The 27079-nt window shown below is 42.7% G+C and overlaps 1 protein-coding gene across 2 annotated transcripts in view; it reads left to right on the plus strand.

The window, feature by feature from the left end:
• adgrb3 (adhesion G protein-coupled receptor B3) overlaps positions 1 to 27079 on the plus strand; it is a 320254-nt gene that overhangs the window by 199020 nt on the left and 94155 nt on the right. For both annotated transcript variants that reach the window (XM_053619086.1, XM_053619087.1), the window contains one exon: positions 13921 to 14067. In XM_053619086.1, the coding sequence (XP_053475061.1) occupies positions 13921 to 14067 (147 nt within the window). The remainder of the gene's footprint in view (positions 1 to 13920; positions 14068 to 27079) is intronic.

Here is a 27079-nt window from a genome sequence, read left to right on the forward strand (position 1 = left end):
AAAAAACTCTTTAGATGTCAGGTTTTTTTAAATAATAAAAATCCTAGTATTCATAGGCCGCCATTGTTGTTTACGTCACAATGCATTCTGGGTAGTGACGTCAAATGGTTGCAACAGTCTTGATTCTCCAGCGACCCTGCAGGGATATAAACATGCCTTCAGTTTGAATCCGAGCGTAACATAAGCAAGGAGGCTAATATAGAAGACATTGCTCAAAATGTACATCAAAATGAAGATAATCAGAGAGGTGAGGAGACGAGAGTGGGGCAAAATCTATGGTGTCTGTGCAGCAACTGCACGTCTATGCCAACCGAGAGCATTTGTTGTTCAAGCTAAGCATATGGATTAAATTATCATTTTATGATGAAACTTATTCTAGTCAATAATTTTAGAGATTATCAGCCATCTCGCCGTTGTGTACTTTATCCTGTTAAAATTCTGACAGCCCTCCAGTGCGCTATCGCCATGTTATGAGCAAATCTATGCTATCTACACAGCCTCTGTGTGTACGAAGGTACTCATATCTTTGGAAAGCTAAGATTCTTGTGATTCAATTGATATAAACCATTTCAAGATATAATCACAACAGCAGCTACAATGTCTGTCAGACCACCGATATACAAACAAACACTTAGGAAACAGAGGTAACTCACCTCATATGAAGTCTCATAGTAATCCACTGATCCATAATATAGTGACAAAAACAGTCTTGTTACACTGGCAAAGGTCCAAACAAAGGTAAAAAATATATATATTTAGTTCACCTTTCAAAAGAGACCATGCATGCATGTACTCCAAATGGTTCAAGAACAGCTTTAATTTTACTTTGGGTATGCCTTGACTAGGCATTACGGGCTATTTTTACATGAGCTTTACGTTATGAGAATATATAGAAAACACACTAACAAGATGCTTCGGGGTTTGATTATATTTACAGATATCTCCTGTATCACACTACACAAGAACTAGAAAATTATAGCCAAAAGCAGCACAGTGTGGCATTCTTTTCCTGCTGCGGTGACTAGTACCTAATTCTTAATTAGTACCTAAATCATTTTACATCATCGACATCGAATGCATTGTGTATGACATGTAATGGCGGCCTCCATAGGTTAAAATATGTATTAAATATTAAGGACTTTTAAAGTAACATATTTCATGTGTTCCTAACAACGTATTTTAGTAGGAGAGGGCAGTTATTGCCTGTTAAGGCCTACAAGTCTTCATAGTCGGGGTTTTCACACTAGTTAGACAGATGGCTGTGGACCTTCAGAAAGTAGGTAATGGACTGCATAGAACGAAAGCTTCTGATACCCACTGTAAAATATGGTGGTGTATCATTTATTCTTTGGGGCTGTTTTGTGCCTGTTGTGAAGCTTGAAGGATCAGGAATTCTGCTAATTAGCAGGATATGTTAGCCCAAAGCTTGGTTGCCTCTGCCAGGTCTTTCAGCCATAGAAAGAGGAAGGATTGAAGAATTGATCTGATTGAAGAAGGAAGTCTATATGCACAAACCTGTGAACATAAAGATGAAACTACAAGTGTCTCAGACCCATGCAGAGAGATTCAATGCTGTTATTCTCTCCAATGCAGGTATCACAAAATATAAATTGTAAGAATGCCAATAATTTTGATAGTTTTCTAAGAAAAATTGCACACCTTAAAAAAAACCCTTTGTGTTGGAATAAAAAAAAAAAAACAGGTTTAATACAATGTCCCTCTATGTTTGAGCTCAAAATATCATGTGTAGTATGTGTTATTCTTTTTATATATTAATTTTTGCACATTGAAGGGTGCAAGTATTTCTGGAGGGCATTGTATGTGATGAAATGTAATGCCTATTGTAGACTAGGCTGTAGATTAGACTATGGTATTTTGGGTTAGATTTATGTACATTTGATCGTTTTTTAGAGAAAGATTGAACCCCTTAAGTCATTGAAGCTTCTCTGCATCATCTCATTAAAGCCCTCTGTGGCGCCACACAATATGACCTGAGATTAACACTGTCTCACACACACACACACACACACACACACACACACACACACACACACACACACACACAAACAAACACACAGTGCATTTTATGGCCTTTGTGATTTTATTCCTGCTTTTAAACTATCTACCTAATGTATGCCTCAGTGCACAATACTAGCTCCTGTTATACACAGCAGGCTAAGCTTGAGCCTTTGTTTCTTTGTAGTTGTCTTGTTTTCTGGCTCCAGATGAAAATACCCATGACTGGTTATACAAGTAACCACCTGCAATTAGTTTCCTTGATGCCCATCATGGGTTAACATTGTTGAAACAAGACTGTTTGCTTGTATACAAGCTTTTGTTTCTGTTTGGCTTTTTTCTTTTTTGTTTTGGCTGCTACATGGTTGGTGTTGTTTAGTTGGTTCTTAGTACATCACCCTCACTTTCCTGTTATCCGCACAATAAAAATGTACTGTATATACAATAACTTTTGCATAGGCAAATATAGTCAGCTGTCTAGAGTGTCATCTCGGGGCACATATTTAAACATTGTGATATACATATTTCGAGACCATGTTTGCCATGAATTAGTATCACGTAATGGAGGCTGAGATGGAAGCAAGTGCTGGTTAGGTAGTTTAATACAATAGTCCAAGGGAACAGGCAGAAATCAATAAAGAAAGATGGGCAGAGGTCAGGCAAACAGTCCAAACAAGGCAAGGAAGAAAGACAAGGTTGAAGACAAGAACAAGGTCAAAACCAAAATAAACAAACACGGTATCAAGGCTTCGTAACGACAGAGACAGAAAGCAACTGAGCATATACTTTACCAAGAGTGAATGCATTGAAGGTCCTTTTAAACTGTGGTTGTGAATTGGAGACAGGTGTGCATGACTAGAATGAAGGTGCTTCTCCCGGAACACCAAAATACACTCCCTCCCCTGACTCTCTGGGCAAAATGTTCACACAGCCCCTCAGGTTCCTCAAGCAGCTGAGGAGCAGACATGAGGCTGGGGCTGGAGGCGGAGCGATGTCCTCAACTGAGCAGGGAGGCGGAGTGGTGTCCACAGCTGTATAGGGATGCTGAGCAGCGTCCTCAATCATAAAGAGAGGCTGAGTGTTGTTCTTCACTGACTCTGCCGGCTGAACTCGGTTGGCTGTCACCAGACTCAGGTGTACGCAGAGCTTGGTTGGCTGTGTAGCCAGTCTCAAGCCTGAGCATAACTTGGTTGGTTATGACGTCTGCTTCAGGCCTGAGGAGAACTTGGTTGGCCGTTTCAGCAGACCCAGGCATGATTAGAACTTGGTTGGCCATGTCAGCAGACCCGGGCGTGAGCACAACTTGGTTGTCTGTGTCTGCAAACTTGGGCGTGAACATGATTTGAGAGGACGTCTCTTCAACCTTGGAATGGAACTTGGCGTGGGAGGTTGTCTGGTCGACCTCTAGATGGAACACATCTTGGGAGGCCGTCTCTTCGACCTCGGACAGGAACGCGGCTTGGGAGGCCGTCTCTTCGACCTCGGACAGGAACGCGGCTTGGGAGGCCGTCTCTTCGACCTCGGACAGGAACGCGGCTTGGGAGGCCGTCTCTTCGACCTCGGACAGGAACGCGGCTTGGGAGGCCGTCTCTTCGACCTCGGACAGGAACGCGGCTTGGGAGGCCGTCTCTTCGACCTCGGACAGGAACTTGACTTTATGCTGGAGCTCTGGAGATGAGACAACCTCATTGGTCTTGTGCTGGAGCTCTGGGAAGGAGGTCGCCATGTTGACTTCGACTGGGGCTCTGCAGTGGAGAGCACCTCGTGGATCTCAGGTTGTAGCTCTGGAGATGAGGTCGCCACCTTGACCTCCAGCTGGAGCGCAGCAGGTGAGACCACCTCATGGGTCTCAGGTTGGAGCTCTGGAGATGAGGTCACCACATTGACCTCTGGCTGGAACTCAGCAGGTGAGATCACTTCGTGGGTCTCAAGCTTGAGCTCGGCTCTTGCTCTCTTGTGGAGCCAGCTGCCTTTTAAGTTCCTTGGAGCAGAAATATGATTCAGGTATCCCAAGTTTACTGCACATTGGATACTGTAGGGTGGCTTCTTTACGTTCTTTACTTGCATGCCCGCATCACCCCTACTGCCTCCCTGTCAGCCTGGTGCTGGAGCTGAGCGGTGGAGGCTGCCCTGATGATCCACTCATAAAATGTGTGGAACGGCAGATCGGGCTTGCTCATCATGCTAACTCCCCACAAAAGTTCATCCAGGTTGCAGTTCTGCCCTGGATTCCCAAACCCTTAGAAATAATTCCACAAACTGAGTTACATTGGTGAGGGAACTGCACTCTGTACTGGCCAGATGCTCCACCCATTGGTAGGCCAGGCCACAAAGCCGTGACACAATGAACCTGAGCCACTGCCTCTTGTCTGGCTTGGGGTTCACCAGGCTTGAAAAGTACATTTGGCAGTGGAACAGGAACTGCCTTGGGTAGTCGCACAATCCATAATTTGGATCCAGAAGGTCTAGGTCCCTATGTACGCTGGTGTGACGATCTCCTTGCTCTCCTGCAGCTTCCATATTGAGGGCAAAGTATTCTGTCACGTAATGGAGGCTGAGACAGAAGTGAGTGCTGGTTAGGTAGTTTAATACAATAATCCAAGGGAACAAGCAGAAATCAATAAACAAAGACAGAGGTCAGGTGATCAGGCAAACAGTCCAAACAAGGTAAGGCAAAAAGACGAGGTCAAAAACAAGAGCAAGCTCAAAACCAAAATAAACAAACACGGTATCAAGGCTTGGTAACAACAGAGACAGAAGGCAACCAAGCATATACTTTGCCAAGAGTGAACGCATAGAAGGTCCTTTTAAACTGTGGTTGTGATTGTGCTGTGAATTGGATGCAGGTGTGCATGATTAGAATGAAGGTGAGTGTTCTGGGAATTGCGGTCCATGGCGGCCATGTGTGTAGGCTGCAGTACAGGATGGGAAATGTAGTCACTGTTTTGCTGTGATATGACAGTTAGTAAATCCAAGATAAACATAACATCTAGTTGTAATTATAATATTGTCTATAAATACATAAAACTTTGAAAAAGTATTTTCTCCATCCTGATTTCTTCTGTTTTTGTGTATATATCATACTAAACAGTTTTAGATTTGAAACGAAATACAACATAAAACAAAGGCAACCTGAGAAACACAAAGTACAGTTTTTAAATGGTATCTATTGAAGCAATAACATCCAATACCAACTGGGCCTGTGTGAAAATATATTTGCCCCCATACTTACTAATTCCCCAAATCTATGAAACTGTATTCATAACGCCGTTCAGCTGGACTAGACACAACTAGGCCTGATTACTACAAACCCTGTTCAATGAAATCAACACTTAAATAGAACTTTTTCAACAGCATGAATTCGGTTGGAGTCATTTTCTCCAAATGGAAAAAGTAGTGAACCTTCCCAGTAGTGGCTGACCTTCCAAATTTCCTCCAAGAGCACAGCAACGACTCACCAGCAAGACACAAAAGATCCAAGGACAAGATCAAAGGACCTACAGGCCTCTTTTGCATCAGTAAAGGTTCATGTTCATGACTCCACTATCAGAAAGACACTGGGCAATAATGGCATCCATGGAAGAGTGGCAAGGTGAAAACAACTGCTAACCCAGAAGAGCATTAAGGCTCGTCTTAATTTTGCTAGTTCCATGCTATAGAGCTAGAATATAAGTTTTTCCTGTTTCATTCCACTGTATTACACATAACTTTATTTATGGATTTTAATGTTGTGAATTCTTTACATTTCTGAATTTCTTGAGTTAAAATCGATGTCTGGTGAAAATTTCATGTGAATAGGCTCATAAGAACTATATTTACTGAAAAAAAAAATGTTGACGTGTCCAGTATTTATTTCCCCCACTGTAAAAAGGATTTTTTCCCCATATAACTCTTAATTTTACAAAGATAAATATCAGTATTATTCCCCCGATAGAATGGCTATGCACATCCCTTAAAAAAACATAATACTTTGACCGGTACTTTGGGAAACTGTTTATAATAATTTTAAATGCTAACACCAATTTTAGAAAGGTTACTCTTTTGTCAACTTTTAAAAAATCAAGTTCCCTAAAATGTTCATAATTAATGATACAACTGTGGATGAACTTTCAATTGAACTCTGCTCAATTTATTTTGAAAAGTCTGCAATTTTCTTTTGGTACACTTCTATATACTGCTATACCAAAATGATGCAGCATAATCATAATGTGGTTGCACTAATGCTCAAGCTAACATTTTTAAAGTTTGAAAATCTAAAAAAGCCACTTATCTTGCTAGAAATTTTATCCTGCTACAAATCTTTGAGTGGACTGAAACCGCTATGCTTTCTCAGTTTACTATCTAAAACACATGCCAGGTACTTCACTTATGGTTAAGAGATAATAACCATATCCCCAACCTTAATTTCTAACCTAGAACTATTTTTTACTTTGGCACTCAAACCAAATAATATATACTCAGTTTTCCCCAGATGCATGGAGAGCCTATTATCTATAAACCATTTAGAAACCCATTCAGTCTCTCTTCTTAGCTTGGCTTCAACAATTTTTTCTCATCATGAAAAACGTCTGGGTTACGCATGTAAACCTGTTCCCTGAGGAGGTAACAAGATGTTGCGTAGCTTTGTCATACCAGGGCAGGCCTGTGAATTGCATCTTCGCTTCAGATAATAGAGGCTGACAGTGCGGTTCACAGGTGCCATATTTATATCATGCGACGCGCTTAATTGCCACGTCACCTGATCATGGCAGGCCTATAAATAGAGGCATGATTTTACACAAGCTTCAGATACTGGTCGCGTGTGCAAGGGCGCTCCCTAACTGTTGTGCTAAACGCAACATCGAGTTCCCTTTGAAAGGGAACAATTATTGCTGCTTCATCTGCATATAATAAAAGTTCATTGGAACCGGCTATTTTTAAGTCATTAATATACAATAAAAAAAAAAGTAATGGTCCTAAAATACTCCCTTGTGGAACTCTGCATGAAATAGGTAAACAAGCAGAGAACACTACATTTAAGTCAACCTTGATAACCCTCAATCCTTTTGGGAGAATTTTCTGTGGACTGCTGAGTCAAAAGTGAAACTGTTTGAAAGACAGGGATCCTGTTACATCTGGGCTAAACCAAACACAGAATTCCACAAAAAGAACATCATACCTACGGTCAGGCATGGTGGTGGAAGTGTGTTCATGTTGGGATGCTTGTAAGTTTGCAATAATAAATCAGATAAAAATACTAAAAGCCCCCCTCCGTTGCACAAGTTGGAATCGCCCAACTATTGCCTATACACAATGCTTGATTACTGCCGTTTGACTGGGCGAGCACAGGTAGCTTTGAAGATGAAGAGAAGCACTGTCCAACAGACTATTTTGCATTGCTGGTCAGAGCGGGACAGTAAAAAAAAAATAAAACGTGCTCAGAAGGAAAAATATGGTGCATTCTAGTTAATGACACTCCACATATATTGTAGTTAGCTAGCTAATTCATTGCAATGTAGCTGTAACTATTATTATAACAAGTTAGCAAAACAGCCTTGTGTTATGTTAGCTAAATTTTATTTTAATAGCTCATATTATTATCACCTTGTTCACACTGGACGTCGCGTTCACACTGTGCACTACGGTGTCATGTTAAACTCTCACAATAAATGATGTGTATAAATTTTAATTAGTTACAGTATGCATTCATTTGGACTGTTATGCCCTATGGAAATAGTTTTAATGAAACTATCATTTGATCATAAATGCTTGTGGACGATAGATAGATAGATAGATAGATAGATAGATAGATAGATAGTTTAGACAGATAGAAGGATGGATGGATGGGCAGAAAGATAGCTAAACAGAGGGAAATTATGTAATGACACTGCATAGAACAAAGTTGTTGTTTTATTTATTTATTTATTTATTTATTTATTTTATTAAAAAAATTAGATATTGGGAAGCATGCCCCCATCCCGCCCCCCATATACACACACACTGACAGAAATGACACTGAAACTGAAAACCAAAGAACAAAACATAATAAAAAATAAAAACTAGCAATATTTTTAAACCTATAATAACACTGGTATATTGTAAAAAGTGCTGTACATATAAAATTTAATTTAACTGAATTAATCAACAACTACCTGTAATCAGTTGGGGTAATAATAACAATACTGAATAAGAACAGGAGCAGAAGCTGAATAGGCTTTGTGCAGAGCTGAGTCCTGCACTGTTAAACTTACATAGAGCATTCCTCTTGATGTGAAAATTTGAGTAGATCCTTAACTAATGGGGTGCTGTGAGTTATAAGATTTACAATTTACCCAGCTAACAATTTTTGGTTCCCAAAAATTGGCAATTTCATGTTAATTTCAGGCAATTTCATGTTATCACATTGCTTTGTATTACATGGTCATTCAAATGTGTAAATGACTCATGGTGCCACGATTTCCCCTTGCACAAGCGCTGGAGCACGCAGCGTGCTCTGAAACCCAAAGCGAAGCTCGCAGCGTAAGCGCACGCTTCCGGGTATTTTAGTGACATTGACTTTATTTACTTTCTACATAGGCATTTGTTATGCTTTCTATCCTGTCTCTGACCCTGTGTTGTTGTTTTTGTAAGGTTGTTCCCTTATGTGTCATCATTAGTCTCTTTTGTGTTCACCCTTAATTACGTTTGTCATTTAAACCCCTCGTGTCTCATTGTTCGAGGCGAAGTATTGCATGGGTTTTCCGTGTACCAAGCCTTTGTTCATAGTTTCATGTCTCAGTTTTGATCCTGTTCTCGACCTCATTGTTTGATTCTTGTTTAGCCTACTTTATGCCCGTTTGCCGATCGCCTGACCTTTAGCCTGTTTTTGACCACGTTGTTGATTTACAATATGTCTGCCTATCTCTCATCTAATAAAGCACTTATCTGCACTTGCATCCGTCCTAGCCTCCATTTCGTGACAAATGGTATCTGATATTTTACTTTATTCCAGGGACATTCAAAAGATTGTAGGAAAAAATGTCAAACGTGGGCAGAGTGAAAATTTAGAATAAAGTTTGCATTCATAGTAACACTGTTTTAAATCCTATTAAGCCAAATACTGATTATAGCTCAAGTGCAGTCTTGCAATATTAAGTGATTTTGATAGTGACTTGAGCTGATATTTTAGTTTAAATATATACAAAACTGAGATTATTTAATAAGAGCAGATCTCCCTCATTCTCTACCATTTCTCACCCCAACTGCTCTCACAGTCAGCAACAGGCAGGTTGGGCTTCATTTTGGTCAGAAACCACTACCTCTGGCAAACTCTGTAGTTAAAACAAAAATGTTCATTTGAAAAATGAGCTTCACTGATTAATGTTAAGTGCTTTTGCTGTGCTCCATTCAAGTCAGAGCTACGTGTTGAAGTCTCAGTGCTTTTCCCAGCTACCACATATACGGGACACAACATTAGTTTTATTTACAACAATTAATAACTGTGGCTGTGTGACATGACCAAACATTTATAGGTTTTACGTGTCAGCCATTAAATTTTCTTCCCTGAACTATGCAACTGTGAACTAACTAGTGTGTTGTTGTAGCTAACTAGCTTCCTAACGTTAGACAAAGAGAAGTTAAGTGATAGCAACACTAATGTCCTTTGAGTTAAAGTGTTGAATAGGTACTGAAGCTTAAGTGTACCAGGACAATAAAAACACATTGTCTATACACCTGCTAGTATGAGATGTGGTAGGAAGAAATGGTTAAGCGAGTTGAATTTCAGACAAACCGACTCAGCTGATGGAGTGCTCTGACGTACAATTCCAAAAAGGTTGGGACGCTGTTTTGAATTTCATGGCCACAACACATCTCCAAAAAGTTGGGATGGGGGCAACAAAAGGCTGGAAAAGTAAGTGTTACTAAAAAGAAACAGCTGGAGGAACATTTTGCAACTAATTAGGCTAATTGGCAACAGGTCAGTAACATGACTGGGTATAAAAAAGAATATCTTAGAGAGGCAGAGCCTCTCAGAAATAAAGATGGGATGGAAGCTGGGTGGAAGCATATGTTGCTTTAAAACCTGTATACACCTTTCTGATGGTGCCTTTCAAGATGTCCAAGCTGGCCATTCCATGGGCACGAATGCAACCCCCATACCATCAGCGATTCAGGCTTTTGAACTGAGCACTGGTAAAAAGCCGGATGGTCCCTTTCCTCTTTAGTCCTCTTTAGTGGTTCTCAACACAGATCAAAAGGGGGGCGCAAATTGTTTTCAAGAAAAAAAACACAAATGGCATCATTTGGGTATTCAGTGTATTTTATTGCTTTCCCTCTCCCTCTGTATTTTCTTTTTGCTGGGGAGAGATGGAGCTTAGCCACTAGCAACTTTCCAAATGTTGCAAGTTGTGTCCTGCAAGCATGAGGTTTTGCGTTCCTGCTGCACTCACACCTCTCTCTGCATCTGCTCTGTTCAGTCAGTGGCTGAGAGCCGGAGCAGCACATTCTGGTGATCTCACGGCAGCTGACGTGAATGTAAAAAGAAGCAAGCGCAGGTGTCCCACTGATTGATTTAACAATGTCATGGCTAATGAGATACGCCCTTCATCCCAATTTGCATAATTCACATGCAAATGTTTTTAAAATGCAAGACGAATTGAATGCAACATGTTTTACGTGTAAAATAGTACACGTTATTACAACCTAGTTCTCTTGTTCAAAGTAGTTATAGTGTTCAGAAACATTTTTGAGCATTCATGTTCCATACCTGTCCGTTATATAGTTTTATAAAAGTCATAAAAGTTATAAAAAAAAATCTATCCATGTATCTATCTATCTATCAAAAACAGATAATAGATTAGGTGTGTGTATATATATATAATATATATATATAATGTATGTATGTATATATACACACACATATACATATACAAACATAGCCGCCATGGACTGCAATTCCCAGAACACTCACATTCATGCTAATCACACACACCTGCATCAAATTCACAGCACTCATAACCACAATATAAAAAGACTGTTTGAACACAATGACTCCGTGTTGTATTGAGTGTTCGCACTTTACCAAGCAATAGTTTCCATAGTTCTTGTTCTTGATTCCTGGTTATTGACTTTGTTTCTCGTTTTGTGTTTTACCTCACCCTGTTTATGCCCGTTTGCCGATCGCCTGACCTTTTGCATGTTTTTGGACCACGCTTTGGATTACCGATTTGGATTTGTCTGCCTATATCTCCTTTAATAAAACTCTTATCTGCATTTGCATCCGTCCTCAACTCCATATCGTGACATAATACTACACCTCCAACATGTATGCAGCAGGAGAGCGAGACAGTGTACATGGGAATGTCTGGTCACCCTTCATGTCAGTCCAGTTTACCCAGTGGTCTGCCATAGACCTCCCGGAGACAAATTTTGGATTGTGTGACTACCCGAGGCAGTTCTTGTTCCACAGCCAAATGTATTTTTCGAGCCTGGCGAATCCCAAGCTGGACAAGAGACAGTGGCTTGGGTTCATTGTGTCCCAGTTTTACGGCCCGGCCCATGAATGGGCGGAGCATCTGGCCAGTACAGGGTCCAGTGCTCTCAATAATGTAACTCAGTCTGCGGAACTATTCTTGAAGGAGTTTGGTTATCCAGGGCAGAGCAACAACCTGGATCAACTTTTGAGGGGAGTCAGTGTGACGAACAAGGCTGACCTGCCATTCCACACCTACTATGAGTTACAGCTTGAGATCTCAGAGCTACAGCTTGAGATCCATGAGGCGGTCTCATCCTCAGAGCTCCAGCATGAAACGCATGAGGCGGTCTCATCCCCAGGGCTCCAACCTGAGAGGCACGAGGTGGTCTTACCTGGAGAGTTCCTGCCACAGGTCAACGAGGTGGACTCACCTGCAGAGTTCCTGCCAGAGGTCAACGTGGCGACCTCATCTCCACAGCTACAGCATGAGATCCATGAGGTGGTCCCAGATACAGAGATCCAGCCAGAGGTCAACAAGGTGACCTCACCTCGAGGGCTCCAACCTGAGACCCACAAGGCGGTCTCATCTCCAGAGCTCCAGCATAAGGTCAAGTTTCTGCTAGAGGTCAACGAGGTGACCTCCCAAGCCAAGTTTATCTCAGAGGTCGAAGAGGCCACCTCTCAAGCCAAGTTCCTGTCAGAGGTCGAAGAGATGACCTCTCAAGCTAAGTTCCTGTTAGAGGTACTACGGAACTGAATGCTGATTAAATTCCAGAGAATGGGTTGGTGGGATCAAAGAAGAAATGTCCCCCATGCAAACCAGGGGTGCCTGTGTGTGTGTGTGTGCGTGTGTGTGTGTGTGTGTGTGTGTGAACAAAGAGCACATATTGCAACATATATAGAAAATGTTGTTTCCTAAACCTATATGACATTTATGATTTCACCACATTATTCACCATGAGATATTGATTAAAATGATACCAAACATGCCTTGAGGAATACTGTAATTAAACAGTTCAGATGACCAGTTTTGGTTTACCTGGTATCTCTGAAGCACATTCCTGATCATTTTAACCTTAATCAAATTGCTGCCACAATTTATACATTTTCTACAGTTTTTGGTTACAAAAGAAAGAATCTACAGAGAACTTTCTTAGAATGTTATAATTTGGGGTCCCCCCCCCCAAAAAAAAAAATGGGAACCATATGTTAACATTAAGGGAATGTTCTGTGTTTGCTGGGTATTTGCCTAAGTGACATCTACATTATCTGCTGTTTATCTGCCTATAATGATCTTAAAAGCAGCTAAGATACGTTCTTTGTGTATACACTGTATACAGATGCACCTCAAAAACGTTTAATATTGTGGAAAAGTAAAAAAAAAATTCCATAATTTAATTCAAAAAGTGGAACTTTCATATATTCTAGATTCATTACTCATAAGTTAAATATTTCAAGCCTTTTTTGTTTTAATCTTGATGATTACGGCCTACAGCTCATGGAAATCAAATATCCAGTATCTCCAAATACTAGAATAAAGAATTTATAATACAGAAATGTCGAGCTCTAATCAGCTCAACTCAAAACCCCTGCAAAGGTTTCCTGAGCCTTTAATCTCTGTCTGATTCAGTCCACACAACCATAATAAATTTTCAGATGAAAGTAAATTTTGTATTTCATTTGGAAATCAAGGTCCCAGAGTTTTGATGAAGAGTGGAGAGACACAGCATCCAAGTTGCTTGAAGTCCAGTGTGAAGTTTCCACAATCAGTGATCATTTGGTGTGCCATGTCATCTGCTGGTGTTGGAGAGTCAATGCAGCCATCTACCAGGAGATTTTAGAACACTTAATGCTTCCATCTGCTGACAAGCTTTATGGAGATGCTGATTTCCTTTTCCAACAAGACTTGGCACCTGCCCACAGTGGCAAAACTATTAGTAACTGGTTTGCTGACCATGGTATTACTATGCTTGATTGGCCAGCCAACTCACATGCCTTTAACCCCATAGAAGAATCTATGAGAGACACCAGACTCAACAATACAGAAGAGCTGAAGGCTTCCAGAACACCTCAGCAGTGCATTGATGTAGTAATTTGTGCAAAAGTAGCCCCGACCATGTATTGAGTGCATAAATTAACATACTTTTCAGAAGGTTCTCATTTCTGTATTATAAATTCTTTAGTCTAATATTTTGAGATACTATATTTTTGATTTCCATGAGCTGTAAGCCGTAATCATGAAGATTCAAACAAAAAAAGGCTTGAAATATTTCACTTTGTGTTATGAATCTAGAATATATGAAACTTCCATTTTTTAAATTAAATTACGGGAAAAAATGAACTTTTCCATGACATTAAAAGATGCACCTGTACTTGTACTTACATACATCATGTAATACTTGTAGATGCCTACTTACTAATAGCAGCCTTGCTGACCTTCCGCAATTTGTGATCTTTGAAATTTTCCCCAGTGGCCAGCATTCAGAGGCTCCCTGCAGTATCGGTGATGACTGATATTAATTTCCCCATGAAGGGCCGTAAGGGTATGGTGGACTGGGCCAGGAACTCTGAGGACAAGGTGGTCATCCCTAAAGGCATTTTTATTCCCCAAAGTGCAGGTATGTGCAATGTTTGCGTTGCATGTGCATATAATACTGTAATAATCCAACTCCATGTTTGTTTTCAACAAGTTGACTGGTCCAAAGGCAAATATTAGCACAATGCAAAGCTTCAAGTGGAAGAGAATTTATTTCTTGTATTACTCTTTGTTTTCTCATTCAAGTGAATTTATTCATCAGGCAAATTTTATTTTGTTTTACCACTAAGTCAGTAGTTAAACTGTTGCAAGGGAAATCAATTATAATATATTTTGTAAAAACACATAGGTTATGGCTCTTGTTCATGTTTTCCTCTGTGAAGGGAAATGCTGGAAATGCTGCCTCACCCTAGTATGGAAAGTGGGGAAAGTTAGGGTTAGGGCTAGGGAATGAGCCAAAGACACTGAAAAGCAGTCTATCTACTAAGATACTTATTTGGCCTTGAGAGTAAGGCAGATATCTGAAAAAGTCTAGTATGATATGGAACCATGTGTGTTACAGACTGGTAAGGGAAAGAATTTGTCGGCTAGGAAAGTGTGTGGAACCTTGTCCTGGGCACACACCAAGCATGAGTTAACAAAGCTCTTTATGTCTTCTATCACAGTTTCTCACCAATAATTTGTGGTGAGACATTGATGGGTCAGGTGGCAGTTGGGTGATCAGTGGTAATTGAAGCATGAGCAGAGCATCATGAAGACTGAAGGGACATAGCTATTGTCTTGAGAGCATTGGGCAGGAGCCGGTTGGTCTTGGAGGTAGCCTGGGCAATTTGGTGGTTGATATCCTAGTCTATAGCAGTGATAAAACAAGGTTTGGATAAGATGGCATTTATTACTGCTGGGTTTTGAATCTGCTGGGTACATGCATGATAGAGCAGCTGCTTTGATAGTTTTGGAACCTGGAAAATATATGGAAATATATATGGAAAGTATGTTATTGTAAAAATTAATCTGGTGAAGATGCATGCCTATCTGGCTTCTCTTGGGGTTTGGCTGTTTTAAGGTATTTTATAGGTTTTTTTGTGTTCAGTGTAAATTGGTGTTCAGGGGAGTTCAGCTCCCTCCAGCCAATGTTGCTACTCCTCCAGTTTCACTCCTAGTAGTTTCTTTCTTTGGGTGTGTGTTTCTTTAAAAATGTATTGTAATTCTGCACTGTAATTCTGCTGGGTTTAAGAGTAGTTTCTTTAATCCTGCTTTAAGGAATGACTTGAGAGCAATGACGCTGAAGTTTCTAATGAATTTAATTGATGGTGTTAGCGAATTCTGTAATGGGGTGGGAGTTCGGTCAATGAGTGTGAGGTTAATTAGTGAGCAGTTTCAACTGAGCATAATTATGCCCAGGTAACTGTTCAGAAATTGCCCTCACACTCATCACCCAAACTCCAACCCCAGTCACAGGCTATTTCTCAATATGCATTCTTATGCGATTTTGCATCTATATGAACTCGTTCTACCTCACCGTCCATTGCTGAAGTTCAACTCCAATACTCAAGAACACAAGTACCAGGGATGCATTAATTTACCCGGATGGGCTATTGATATCAAGGATGCATTGGATACAGACCTGAGTGCACCAAACCCCCTTGAAGTCCCAGAAGTCATTGTGGCAAAACAGTAGCAGATGATGGAAGCCTGACATTGTTTTAACATCTTTTTAACGACAAGCTTTGCATCCGATGCATCCTTGATATCATGAGTACATCCAGGTAACTTAAAGGAACTTGCGTTCTTGAAAAGACCTGGACCTGGACACACGCAATGCTGGGACAGGACCACACCTGAGTCTGAGGCATCCACCTCAACAATTAATTGCTGAGATGGCTGGATTAACACTGGGGCAGAGGGGGATAGTTCCTTTAGCTTGGCGAAAGCATTATCAGCCTCAGGGGTCCAAACAAAAGGTGTGGAGGAAGTGCTGAGACAGGAGAGAGGTGCTGCCACATGACTGTAATTTCTGATAAAGCAGTGATAGAAATTAGCAAAGCCCAGGAAACACTGTAATTGCTTAAGGTTGGTTAGTTTGGGCCACTGACCAGATCTTTTGGGATCGGTCTTCACCTGCCCGGTCTCGATTATGTACCCCAGAAAGCTGAGCAAGTTAACATGGAACTCACACTTCTCTACTTTTATGAACAGTCAGTTCTCAAGCAGCCATTAAAGAACCTGAAGGATGTGGATGGTATGTTCAGCGGAGGTGTGAGAGAAGATGAGGATGTCATCCAGGTACACGAAGATGATGTGGTTGAGAAAGTCCCTGAGGATGTCGTTCACAAGAGCTTGGAATACCGCTGCTACATTGGTGAGGTTGAAGGGCACAACCAGGTACTCAAATTGGCCAAGGTCTGCATTAAAGGCTGTCTTCCACTTGTCACCTTCCTTTATTCTGACCAGGTGGTATGTGTTCCTCAGATCCAACTAGGTGAAGATGGTTACCCTATGATGCAATTCAAAGCACGAGTTGATGAGCAATAAGGGGTATTTATTCTTGATGGCTATGCTGCTCATGTCACAATAATCAATACAGGGACAGAGAGTAGGGTCTTTCTTGGCCACAAAAGAGGAGGAGGGCCGGGAGACATTCATGTACTTTTCCATTCAATTCTCAAATTTTATTTGTATAGCACTTTTAACAATGGACATTGTCACAAAGCAGCTTTACAAAAATGTATCAAGTCAGGATATAAATTTTTAATTTATAAGTTTATCCTTAATGAGCAAGCCAGAGGTGACGGTGGCAAGGAAAACTCCCTGAGGGAAAAACTCCCTGAGGGAAAAACTCCCTGAGAGTTCCATGGCCTCTCTCTCCAGGTGGGACAGGTTGTACAGCCTACTGAATTATTGGGGGGGGGGGGGGGGTAAGAAGAGGGTCTATGGTGCGATCATATGGATAGTGGAGTGGCATGGGTAATATGGGCCAAGCACCTTCCATCCAGAGCATGCACAGTGATGGGAATACCAGTCTGTGAAGCTAGCTTAGCATCTAGGAAGCTGTCATCAGTTCCTGAGTTGACCAGAGCAAGCAGAAGAAGGGAGTGCTGATTAAGACACAGAGTGGCTTGGATTTGAATGTGGAGGAGGGACACTGAAGAGGAGGTAGTTTGGCTCACCAGTAACCCCCCTTTTTTTGGCCAAAGCAGGAAAGTGGCAAGAAAATGTCCAAGCTGACCACAGTAAATACACTCATCCACTGGGGTAAACCAGGCCGAACCCAACTGCATTGGCTCTTCCCTTTACAGAGTGAGTTTGGAGGAAGCTTGTGGACTGGATGATTGCTCAATGTACATGTTAGCAGGGGAAGAAGGAGGAAGGCAGGAAGTAGGATAGGAGTGAGGGCAGATGGATCACTCCCTGTGCCATTCTTGCAGGCAGTGATCTAATTTGAAGGTGAGGGAGATAAGTCAATTGAGGGACTCAGATTTTTCTTTAATGGCCAATTCATCCTTAACCTGGTCACTGAGTCCACTCAGAAACACACCCTGGAGAGCCGCATCATTCCAGCTGGACTCTGCAGCTCTATTTCGGGACTCAACAGAGTACTCAGCCACACTGCGGGAGCCTTGGCAAAGGGAGAGTAAATGCTTGGTGGCCTCCATTCCCTGAAAAGGATGGCCAAACACTTTCCTTAGTTCTGCAGTGAAAGAAGAAAAGAAGGCCCAGATTACCATGGCCCATGCCAAAGCATTTACCCTTAACAGCCCCATCAGGTAAGCGATCTTAGCTTTGTCAGTGGAGTATGTAAGTGGTCGCTGGCCAAACACTAGAGAACATTTGAGTAGAAAGGACTTACATCTTCCCAGATCACCTGAGTACGGTTAGGGGTCGAGAACACAATGTCATGTAATGATTTTTGTAAAGCCAGTACTAAAATTTGTGATAAATATATAAATAAATCATGATGCACTGCAATATCATAAATGGATGGTGATTAAAGAAGCACCAGAGAAAGAGAGAATCTGTAAGTTCAGTTCAGTATCTCTCCTCAAGCAGGGACAGAAGAGAGTAGAATTATTCCTGGTACTATGTACCAGTGAGCACTGAGTACACTTCAGCCCACTTCAAGCACTTTATTAATTTTACCTGATTGCTTCAGCATGACAATGTCTTTAGTCAGTGACGGTAGTGATGGCATTACTATATATTGTCAGCAAGGGTCACAGAGTTGGATGAGACTAATATTAAGGGTTTTAAGTTAAGGGTTAGTCAGCTAGCTTTAACAAAGTTCAGTAATATGAGGACTGTGGCAAACTTTTGAAAGGTGATATTAGCTTTTCTAACATCAAATATTTAGCTAGCTAGCTGTATTATAGTGAGTACAGTAACAAAATCAATATATTCAAACAATGTTAAAATAGGATCTTTGAAAAATGTTAACTTTCTTCAACATGATGTCCCAATGAAAATTGTTATTCTCTCTACTGACTGGACTGGCTGGACTGGAGTGTGAAACAAGAACTTATGCATATCAGTGATAAAGTGACCAATCATAGGAGGAGAGACATCAGCCACTGTCCCTGCCTCCAAAGCCTCAAAAGTCAACTTGACGAGCGAGTGAGTGTTGAGCAGTTGCAAGTGTGTAGAGAGGGTCGAGCAAGTGGTCGTCACAGCCCCATTCTCGCGGGACCGCATTTGTGCATGTGGAGCAGAAATGCTCCCTCACAAGGATGGTTTTCTGCACGCGAATACTGTCCTGTGCTGTGGTTTTTATGTGTGCAAGTTTTGAGACTAATAACACCATCGGGGAATTCAAATAAAAATGCACCAACTACAAAAAACAATCATGAGTTTCACAAAAAAAAGCGATACAGTTAAAGGGGAAGCTAACACAATAGTAGATTAGGAACTTCTGAAGCAGCAAAACAAGTGGGTATACCAAGGATGTACAGAGGGTACACGTTAATGTTGATCCTTAGAAGTCATTATAGACAAACAGCCCTGGGGAAAAAGTAAGCATACAGCATATGCGTGCATATGGCCCCGAATACACCACTGATCCTAACTCAACGTGACACTAAGAAACAGGTGTATGTTTTCATCACTTCTAAATTGGACTTTTGTAACATGTTGCTGACTATTGTAGCATGCCTTTCTAAAGAAACTTCAGCTTGTTCAGAATGCAGCACCTCTCATACTTACCTGAAATAGAAAGTCAGAGTAGATTTGCCCATTCTTATTTAATCTACACTAGTGCCTCTTAAGTTAATCTTTGACTATAATGTCCTGTTTATTATATTTAAAGCTATGGTGTCTGCCACTGATATCCTGAAATAGTATAATGCCCAGCATTCTAATCAGTATTAGCTATTATTTTCTTTCCTTATACAGAATCTGTAGAGACACATTGTATGGTAATAAACAGGTGGCTAACTTGTCTAACAAAGATTTTCAGCTGACATTAATTGCAACTTCCAAACCCTACTAATTATTCAAAGGTGTCTAAGTTTATATGGAGAATGTGGTAGTGTTTTTTTTGTTTTGTTTTCATTTTATTTGAGTGAATGGCAGGCATTTGGGTGGAAATAATTTGCAATAACATGGAAGGATTTGATTGGCTTTGTTTAATAAAAGCATGGAGCCAGATCTAGATGCTAGCATGAAGAAGCTAGATGCTAGCTTGCATTCGATTGTGAAGGACTGCTCACCTCGTTCAACAGAGGCTGCAATTGAGGCTTACAAACTAGTGTTAGTATTTCTGCTTGCTCGTCTGTATTGTTGTGACTTGAGCGAGAGCTTATTTAGTATGTTGTTCTTAATGATTGATGGATATGGTTAAGGGGAAACAATGACAGTCAAAAATGAGAAGCTGTTTAGAGGTGGGCAAAAATCACTGTACAATATTTTAGTGACAAATTAGAATTATATCTTACTGAGAAATTAGAATTATATCTTTATACATAAAGATAAATTGTGCATCTAACAAGGGACATGAGCTAACAAAAAAAAGTTCAGCTTTGATTTCATGTTTCCTTTAGACAAAAAAACAATGAACATGCAATATCATACATTTTATAATCAACTATAATGGTTTCGATTTGTTTGGATGTACCCACAATAATCATTATTTGTTGCTGATATTTAGTAACATGTAGGATTTGTTGGAGTTCACAAGAAATAATTCAACCCCTCCAAATTCAAATCTCAACTGGCTTTCTATTCACTGTATATGTTCACTACACAGGCTATAACATAATAACATTGTAAAACCTTCTTAGTCCATGACACTTTAAGATCAGAAATAAATTCATATATGAATAAAGGTGACATATCTGAGTTATACTGGACTGGACTGTCAAGCGCAGTTGCCGGTTAGGTTTCTTTATTTTAAAGGTGGCAAACAAATCCAAAATGAGAAACAGGGTCACCAAACAGGCAAAATCAGGCAATGGTCAAACAGAATTACTTGGGCAAATGACAAAGTCTTATAAGACTGTAAGTCCATTGACTATAAGTGTATACCAAGGCTTGGAATAGACAGGTACGGTACACTGAGCGTATACTGCACGGTGAACGGTGGTGTGTGTGTATAGCATTGCCCATGGTTAAGTCCAGGTGTGCATGATCAGTACGATGCTGATCACAAGTGAGCAGTGTGAGAAGATGATTTTATTACTAAAAAGAAAGTCTCTTATATACTGTTTTTTAATTACTCTTTTACAACAATTACTTGTCAAATACTTCACAGAAAATGCCCTTAATTAATCAATACAAACAAGGTTCAGTTAGTCCTGTGAAAGTGATTTTTTTTTTTTTTTTTTTTTGCTAGCCTCAGGTTTGGTGAAGTAGGTTATTCTTTTAATGAAGTGATGGTCAAGCCAGTAAATTTGTTAGGATAGGCCAGTAATTTTATCAGCTACAGTGTCCTCCACTAATATTGGCACCCTTGGTAAATATGAGCAAAGAAGGCTTTGAAAAATTATTGTTTAACCTATTGATACTTTTTCACAAAAATACTCTGCTCTCATGAATATCAAACAATTGCAAACACAACACAAGTTTATGCAAAAAATTATTTGTTAAATATATGTGTGCAACACTTATTGGCACCCCTATGAATTCATATGAGAAAAATATATTTGAAGTATATTCCCATTGATATTTTGCATTTTTTTAGGACACCTGGGTGACTAGGAACCGGAAATTGTTCAACCATGACTTCCTGTTTCACAGGGATATAAATACGAGGTAACACATATGTCAAATTCCCTTAGTCATTCATAACAATGGGTAAGACCAAGGAATATAGCTGTGATGTGCGGCAAAAGGTTGTAGAGCTTCAGAAAGTGGAAAGTGGCTATAACAAAATAGTACAAGCATTGAAAATGCCCATTTCCAACATCAGGGCAACAATTAAGAAGTTCCAGTCAACTGGAAATATTATGAATCAACCTGGAAGAGGATGTGTGTCTAACACACTGTGAAGAGGATGGTTCTAGTGGCCAAAAAATCTCCCAGGATCACAGCTGGAGAATTGCAGAAATTAGTTGTGTATCGGGGTCAGAAAGTCTCCAAAACTACAATCCGAAGTCACCTTTATTGAAACCCTTTATTGAAGGGTTTCAATAAAAAAGCCTCTACTCTCATCCAAAAACAAACTCAAGGTCTTCAGTTTGTCAGACACTACTGGACCTTCAAATGGGATAGAGCTTTTTGGCAATAAACACCAGAGGTGGTTTTGGCGCACACAGAAAGGTAGCAATATAGAAAACGTCGGGGTTACGCATGTAACCCTGTTCCCTGAGAAGGGAACGAGACGTTGCATTTAGCATAACAGTATGGGAGCACCTTGCGCGCGTGACCGGTATCTGAAGCTTGTGTAAAATCATGCCTCTACTTATAGGCCTGCCATGATCAGGTGACGTGGCAATTAAGCGCGTCGCATGATATACATATATGGCACCTGTGAACAACGCCACCAGCCTCTATTATCTGAAGCGAAGACGCAATTCACAGGCCTGCCCTGGTATGACAGTGCTATGCAACGTCTCGTTCCCTTCTCAGGGAGGTTACATGCATAACCCCGATGTTCCCTTTCAAAGGGAACTTCGACGTTGCATTTAGCATAACAGTATGGGAACGGGAATACCCACTCCATCATACAGAGGGTACGGCCTGTTCAAAAATACCCAAGCCCGAGGGTCACTGCAAGACACTCGAGCCCGGGGTGGAATAAATATCCAGGCTGTAATAACGAATGAATGTGTGTGGCGTAGACCACCCTGCAGCCGCACACACATCCTGCAAGGATAACCCTTTGGACAAAGCCTTCGAGGAGGCGACCGCCCTAGTGGAATGAGCTCTTATGCCCAGAGGCGTGGCGAGACCACGTGCCTTGTAAGCCATAGAGATTGCTTCCACTATCCAGTTAGAGATGCGCTGCTTTGACACAGCATCACCTTCACTGTCGCCACCAAAGCAGACCAGCAGCTGCTCCGACTTACGCCACTGGCCGGAGCGGTGGACGTAAGTACAGAGAGCCCTTACTGGACACAGCAGGTGCGTCCTCTCTTGTTCCAGTGTGAGGAATGGAGGAGGGCAGAAGGCCTGCAGCACCACAGGGTGGGCAGCCGATGTAGGCACTTTAGGAATATAATCTGGCGTAGGATACAGGAAGGCCTTGGCTAGTCCAGGGGCAAAGTCAAGGCAGGAGGGGGCAACCGAGAGAGCTTGTAGATCTCCCACTCGCTTGAAAGATGTCAGGGCCAGTAGAAGAGCTACCTTTAGAGTCAGAAACTTTTTAGAGGCTGACTCTAAGGGCTCAAATGGGGCCCCTGACAGACCTTCCACGACCACAGAAAGGTCCCAGGAAGGTATTCGCGGCCTGCAGATGGGCCTCAGCCGTCTGACACCACGCATGAACCTCGAAGTAAGAGGATGTTGCCCCACAGAGGCTCCATCAACAGGGGTGTGGCTGGCCGAAATGGCGGCCACATAAACCCTGATTGTAGAAGGAGCCAACCCTGCTGAGAAACTTTCTTGTAAGAACTCCAGGACTGTAGCTATCGCACAGTTCACTGGGTCTAGCTGACGTTCCTCACACCACAAGACAAAAAGCCGCCACTTGAGCGCATACAATTTCCTTGTGGATAGTGCTCTAGCGTTTAACATGGACTCTACAACCTCAGTTGTGAGACCAGAATCTATGAGCTGGTGCCCCTCAGGGGCCAGACCCACAGTTTCCATAGTTCTGGCCGAGGGTGATAAATCAGCCCTCCGGCTTGAGACAGTAGGTCCCTGCGGATGGGAATCTCCCAAGGAGTGCTGTCGAGCAGGGATATTATCTCCGAGAACCATATTCGAGCTGGCCAATAAGGTGCTACTAGCAGCAGACGTAGATGGTCTTGGCGAACTCTCGCTAGAACTTGTGGGAGCAGAGCGATCAGGGGGAAAGCATATAGACATGACCTCGGCCACGTGTGCACCATGGCTTCCAGCCCCAGTGGTGCAGGAGGAGTGAGGGTGAACCACAGCGGGCAGTGTGTTGTCTCCTCGGAGGCTAACATATCCACTTCCGCTCGTCCGAACCTCCGCCATATGTACTCCACCACTTGTGGATGGAGCCTCCAACCCCCGGGCCTCAGCCCCTGCCTCGACAGGATGTCTGCCCCTACATTCCGGCTGCCTGGAATGTACATTGCACTCACTGACAAGAACTTTTCCTCTGCCCAGAGAAGGATTAGTCACACCTGCCTGAACAGGGGGCGTGAACGAACCCTCCCTGGTGGTTGATATATGAGACCACAGCTGTGTTGTCTGACACATCTAGGACATTGTGACCTCTCAACTGAGGAAGAAAGAACTTCAGTGCTAGGAATACGGCCCGCATCTCTAGGAGATTTATATGCCACTCCAGATGAGGGCCGCTCCAAAGACTGTGAGCTGGACAGCCATTTAAGACTATACCCCAGCCCGTGAGGGACGCGTCTGTCATTACCGTCTTGCGGTAAGGGGACGCCCCTAGAGTGTGACCCGAGGCTAGGAACTGCGGGCACCTCCAAATACTTAGAGCACGTAGGCATTGCCGCGTGACACTGATTACTCTCAGGGGTTTCATCCTCGGATGAAACCCCCGACTTTCAGCCACCACTGAAACGTTCTCGTGCAATAGGCCCAACAGTATGATGTTGGCTGCTGCTGCCATAAGGCCCAACAGCCTCTCGTAAAGGCTGGAGGGGATGCCCAGACCTAGCTTTATCTTGCTCAAAGTTGATAGGATCGATTGTATGCGTGTTGGGGATAGAAATGCCCTCATCGTAGTAGAATCCCATATAACCCCTAGAAAAGTTGCCCTCTGCACTGGAGAAAGCATACTTTTCTTGAGGTTCAACCTGAGCCCCAAGCTCCTCATGTGGGCGAGAACAACATCTCGATGTTGAACCGCCTGTTCCCTGGATCGTGCTAGAATTAACCAGTCGTCCAGGTAGTTTAGTACACGGATGCCCCGGAGTTGCAAGGGAGCCAGAGCAGCATCCATGCACTTTGTAAAGGTGCAAGAGGATAAAGCTAGCCCAAAGGGAAGAACCCGAAATTTTTATGTGTTTTCTCCAAACGCAAACCTCAGGAACTTCCTGTGACTGGGCGATATTCCTATGTGGAAATATGCATCTTTCAGATCTATCGTCACAAACCAGTCCTCGGACTGAATCTGTGGCACGATAAGTTTGAGCTTCAGCATCTTGAACCTGTATGTCCGAAGAGTACAGTTCAGATGAAGCAGATCTAAAATTGGCCGCATACTCCCATCTTTTTTGCGGACCAGGAAATAACGGCTGTAAAAACCTCCCTCCCTTAGGGAACGGGGTACATGTTCTGTGGCCCCTTTGTCCAAAAGGGAACTTATTTCCTGCGCTAACATTGGGCTCTGGTCTGTGCTGACAACTGTGGTGAGCACACCTCTGATCTGGGGGGGTTGAGCACTGAACTGGACCCGGTAACCCTTTTCTATGGTAGACAGAACCCATGGGGACACATTTGGCAGTAGTTTCCACGCTGCCAAATGGTCTTTCAGTGATGTTAGCTTTTCCACATTTCGTTGGAGGGAAAGCATCAGATTTCCGTCACCCTGTGACAGCTCGCTGACCAGAGAAGACTAAAAACGTGGGATGGCCTTGGCCAGGGCAGGTCCTACCATAGCACTGGGGGCTAGTTGCCCTAGCAGCCTCACGTCCCCTGATACGTCCCTCCATGGCCCATCAGGACCGTTCCTTCCTTGCCTGCTTTGCTTTTATGATCATTCTTAGATTAGGCCTCTTAGCAGGCTGTGGCTGTGGCCGCCCAGTCCCCCTGGCTTTCTGTGGGCGGAGGCGGGCCGCCATACTTGTCTTCTGCGTCTCCCTCGCACAAGTGCTGGCCCGGGCTCCACTCATGGAGGCCCATGCAAACTCGACACGACAGGGAAGAAACTGGCTGAACGCCGCCATTTGCTGTTTTGCCTCACGAAACCTGTCGGCGATGGCATTGACTGTGCCGCCAAACAGGCCGGAAGGTTTAACAGAGGCGTTCAGCAAGGAGACCTTATCTTTGTCCCCCATCCCTGAGAGGTTGAGCCATAGGTGCCTCTCCGCCACAACCAGGCTACCCATCGAACGGCCGATATGGCGGGCCGTTTGTTTGGTCACCCGGAGAGTTAAATCTGTGGCACGGCGCAGCTCTGCCACTGCCTCGGGCCCAATTCCCTCACCAGTATCTAGCTCACTCAATTGGCCTCCCTAAATTACCTGCCGTTGGTGGAGAGAGGTGGCTCGCAAGCGCCTCCTCCACCTTTGGCATCGCTACATAGCCGTGCTGCTCACTCCCCATGATGGCTGAGTAATCAGATGTTGCGGGGTTATTAACACGGCTAGTGTATGGTTTTCTCCAGAAGCGTGATATCTCTTCATGCACTTCTGGAAAAAAGGGGAGTTTTCTGCGGTGTGAGGGAGCTTTATATTTATTTTCACTTGAGAGGAAGCGCTGATCCAGCCTGCTACGAGCCATTTCCTCTTCCCCGGGCCAGTCTATATTCAACTTTTGAACCGCCCTAGTGATCACCTCAAGCAGCTCTTTATATGCTTGAGAGCTGCTGTCGGTTTTTGGTGCAATGGCATGCTCTACCGACTCCTCGGAGTCATTGAGGGTGTTTTGGCTTTCCATAGGGGAAGGAGGAGTCGCGACGCGAGCTCTAAAGTCAGGCGGAGAGCCGGACCCGGAAGACAGAGCAAGAGATAGAGCAGCGCTCATCTCTGGCTCCTCTTCCAAATCCATACAAGAACCCCAGGACCTGAGCCGGCTGGCTGCCTCGGCAGCGGCCGGCCCAGATCCGCGAGGCTCTGAAACCCAACTCCCTTAGGACGAGAAGAGAGCAAGCCGAGAGCGTAGTTGCCTAATCATGAAACATTCACAATGCTGACAGTCAGACCCCTCGAGGGCTGCTGTAGCATGCTCTACGCCCAAACACTTCACGCAGAAAGTGTGTCCATCTCCTCCTGTGATGAAACAGGAGCAAGGCGTAACACACTTCCTGAAATCCCTCTCGCTCATTCTTTCACTCTCTTTTCTTTTCTTTTTCTAAAAAAGGGATAGAAAAGTTGAGAGATATTGAGAAATATAGAGTAGAAATGAAGCGTTTCTTTTTCTTTTGTCACACAAACAACAGACATGCAGTCTCGCTGAAGATAATAAGGCTGGCGGCGTGGTTCACAGGTGCCATATATATATCATGCGACACGCTTAATTGCCACGTCAACTGATCATGGCAGGCCTATAAGTAGAGGCATGATTTTACACAAGCTTCAGATACCGGTCACGCACGCTAGGCGCTCCCATACTGTTATGCTAAATGCAACGTCGAAGTTCCCTTTGAAAGGGAAGTACCTCATGCCAACAGTTAAGTACTGTGGTGGCTCTTTAATGTTTCAGGGCCGTTTTTCTGCCAGAGTACCTGGACATTTTGTTAGCATACATGGCATCATGGACTATCAAATATCAACAGATATTAAACGAAAACCTGACTGCCTTTGCCAGAAAGCTTAAAATGGGCCACGGTTGGATCTTCCAGCAGG

Source organism: Ictalurus furcatus, chromosome 29 (assembly GCF_023375685.1).
Source record: "Ictalurus furcatus strain D&B chromosome 29, Billie_1.0, whole genome shotgun sequence".
Classification (NCBI taxonomy): Eukaryota; Metazoa; Chordata; class Actinopteri; order Siluriformes; family Ictaluridae; genus Ictalurus; species Ictalurus furcatus.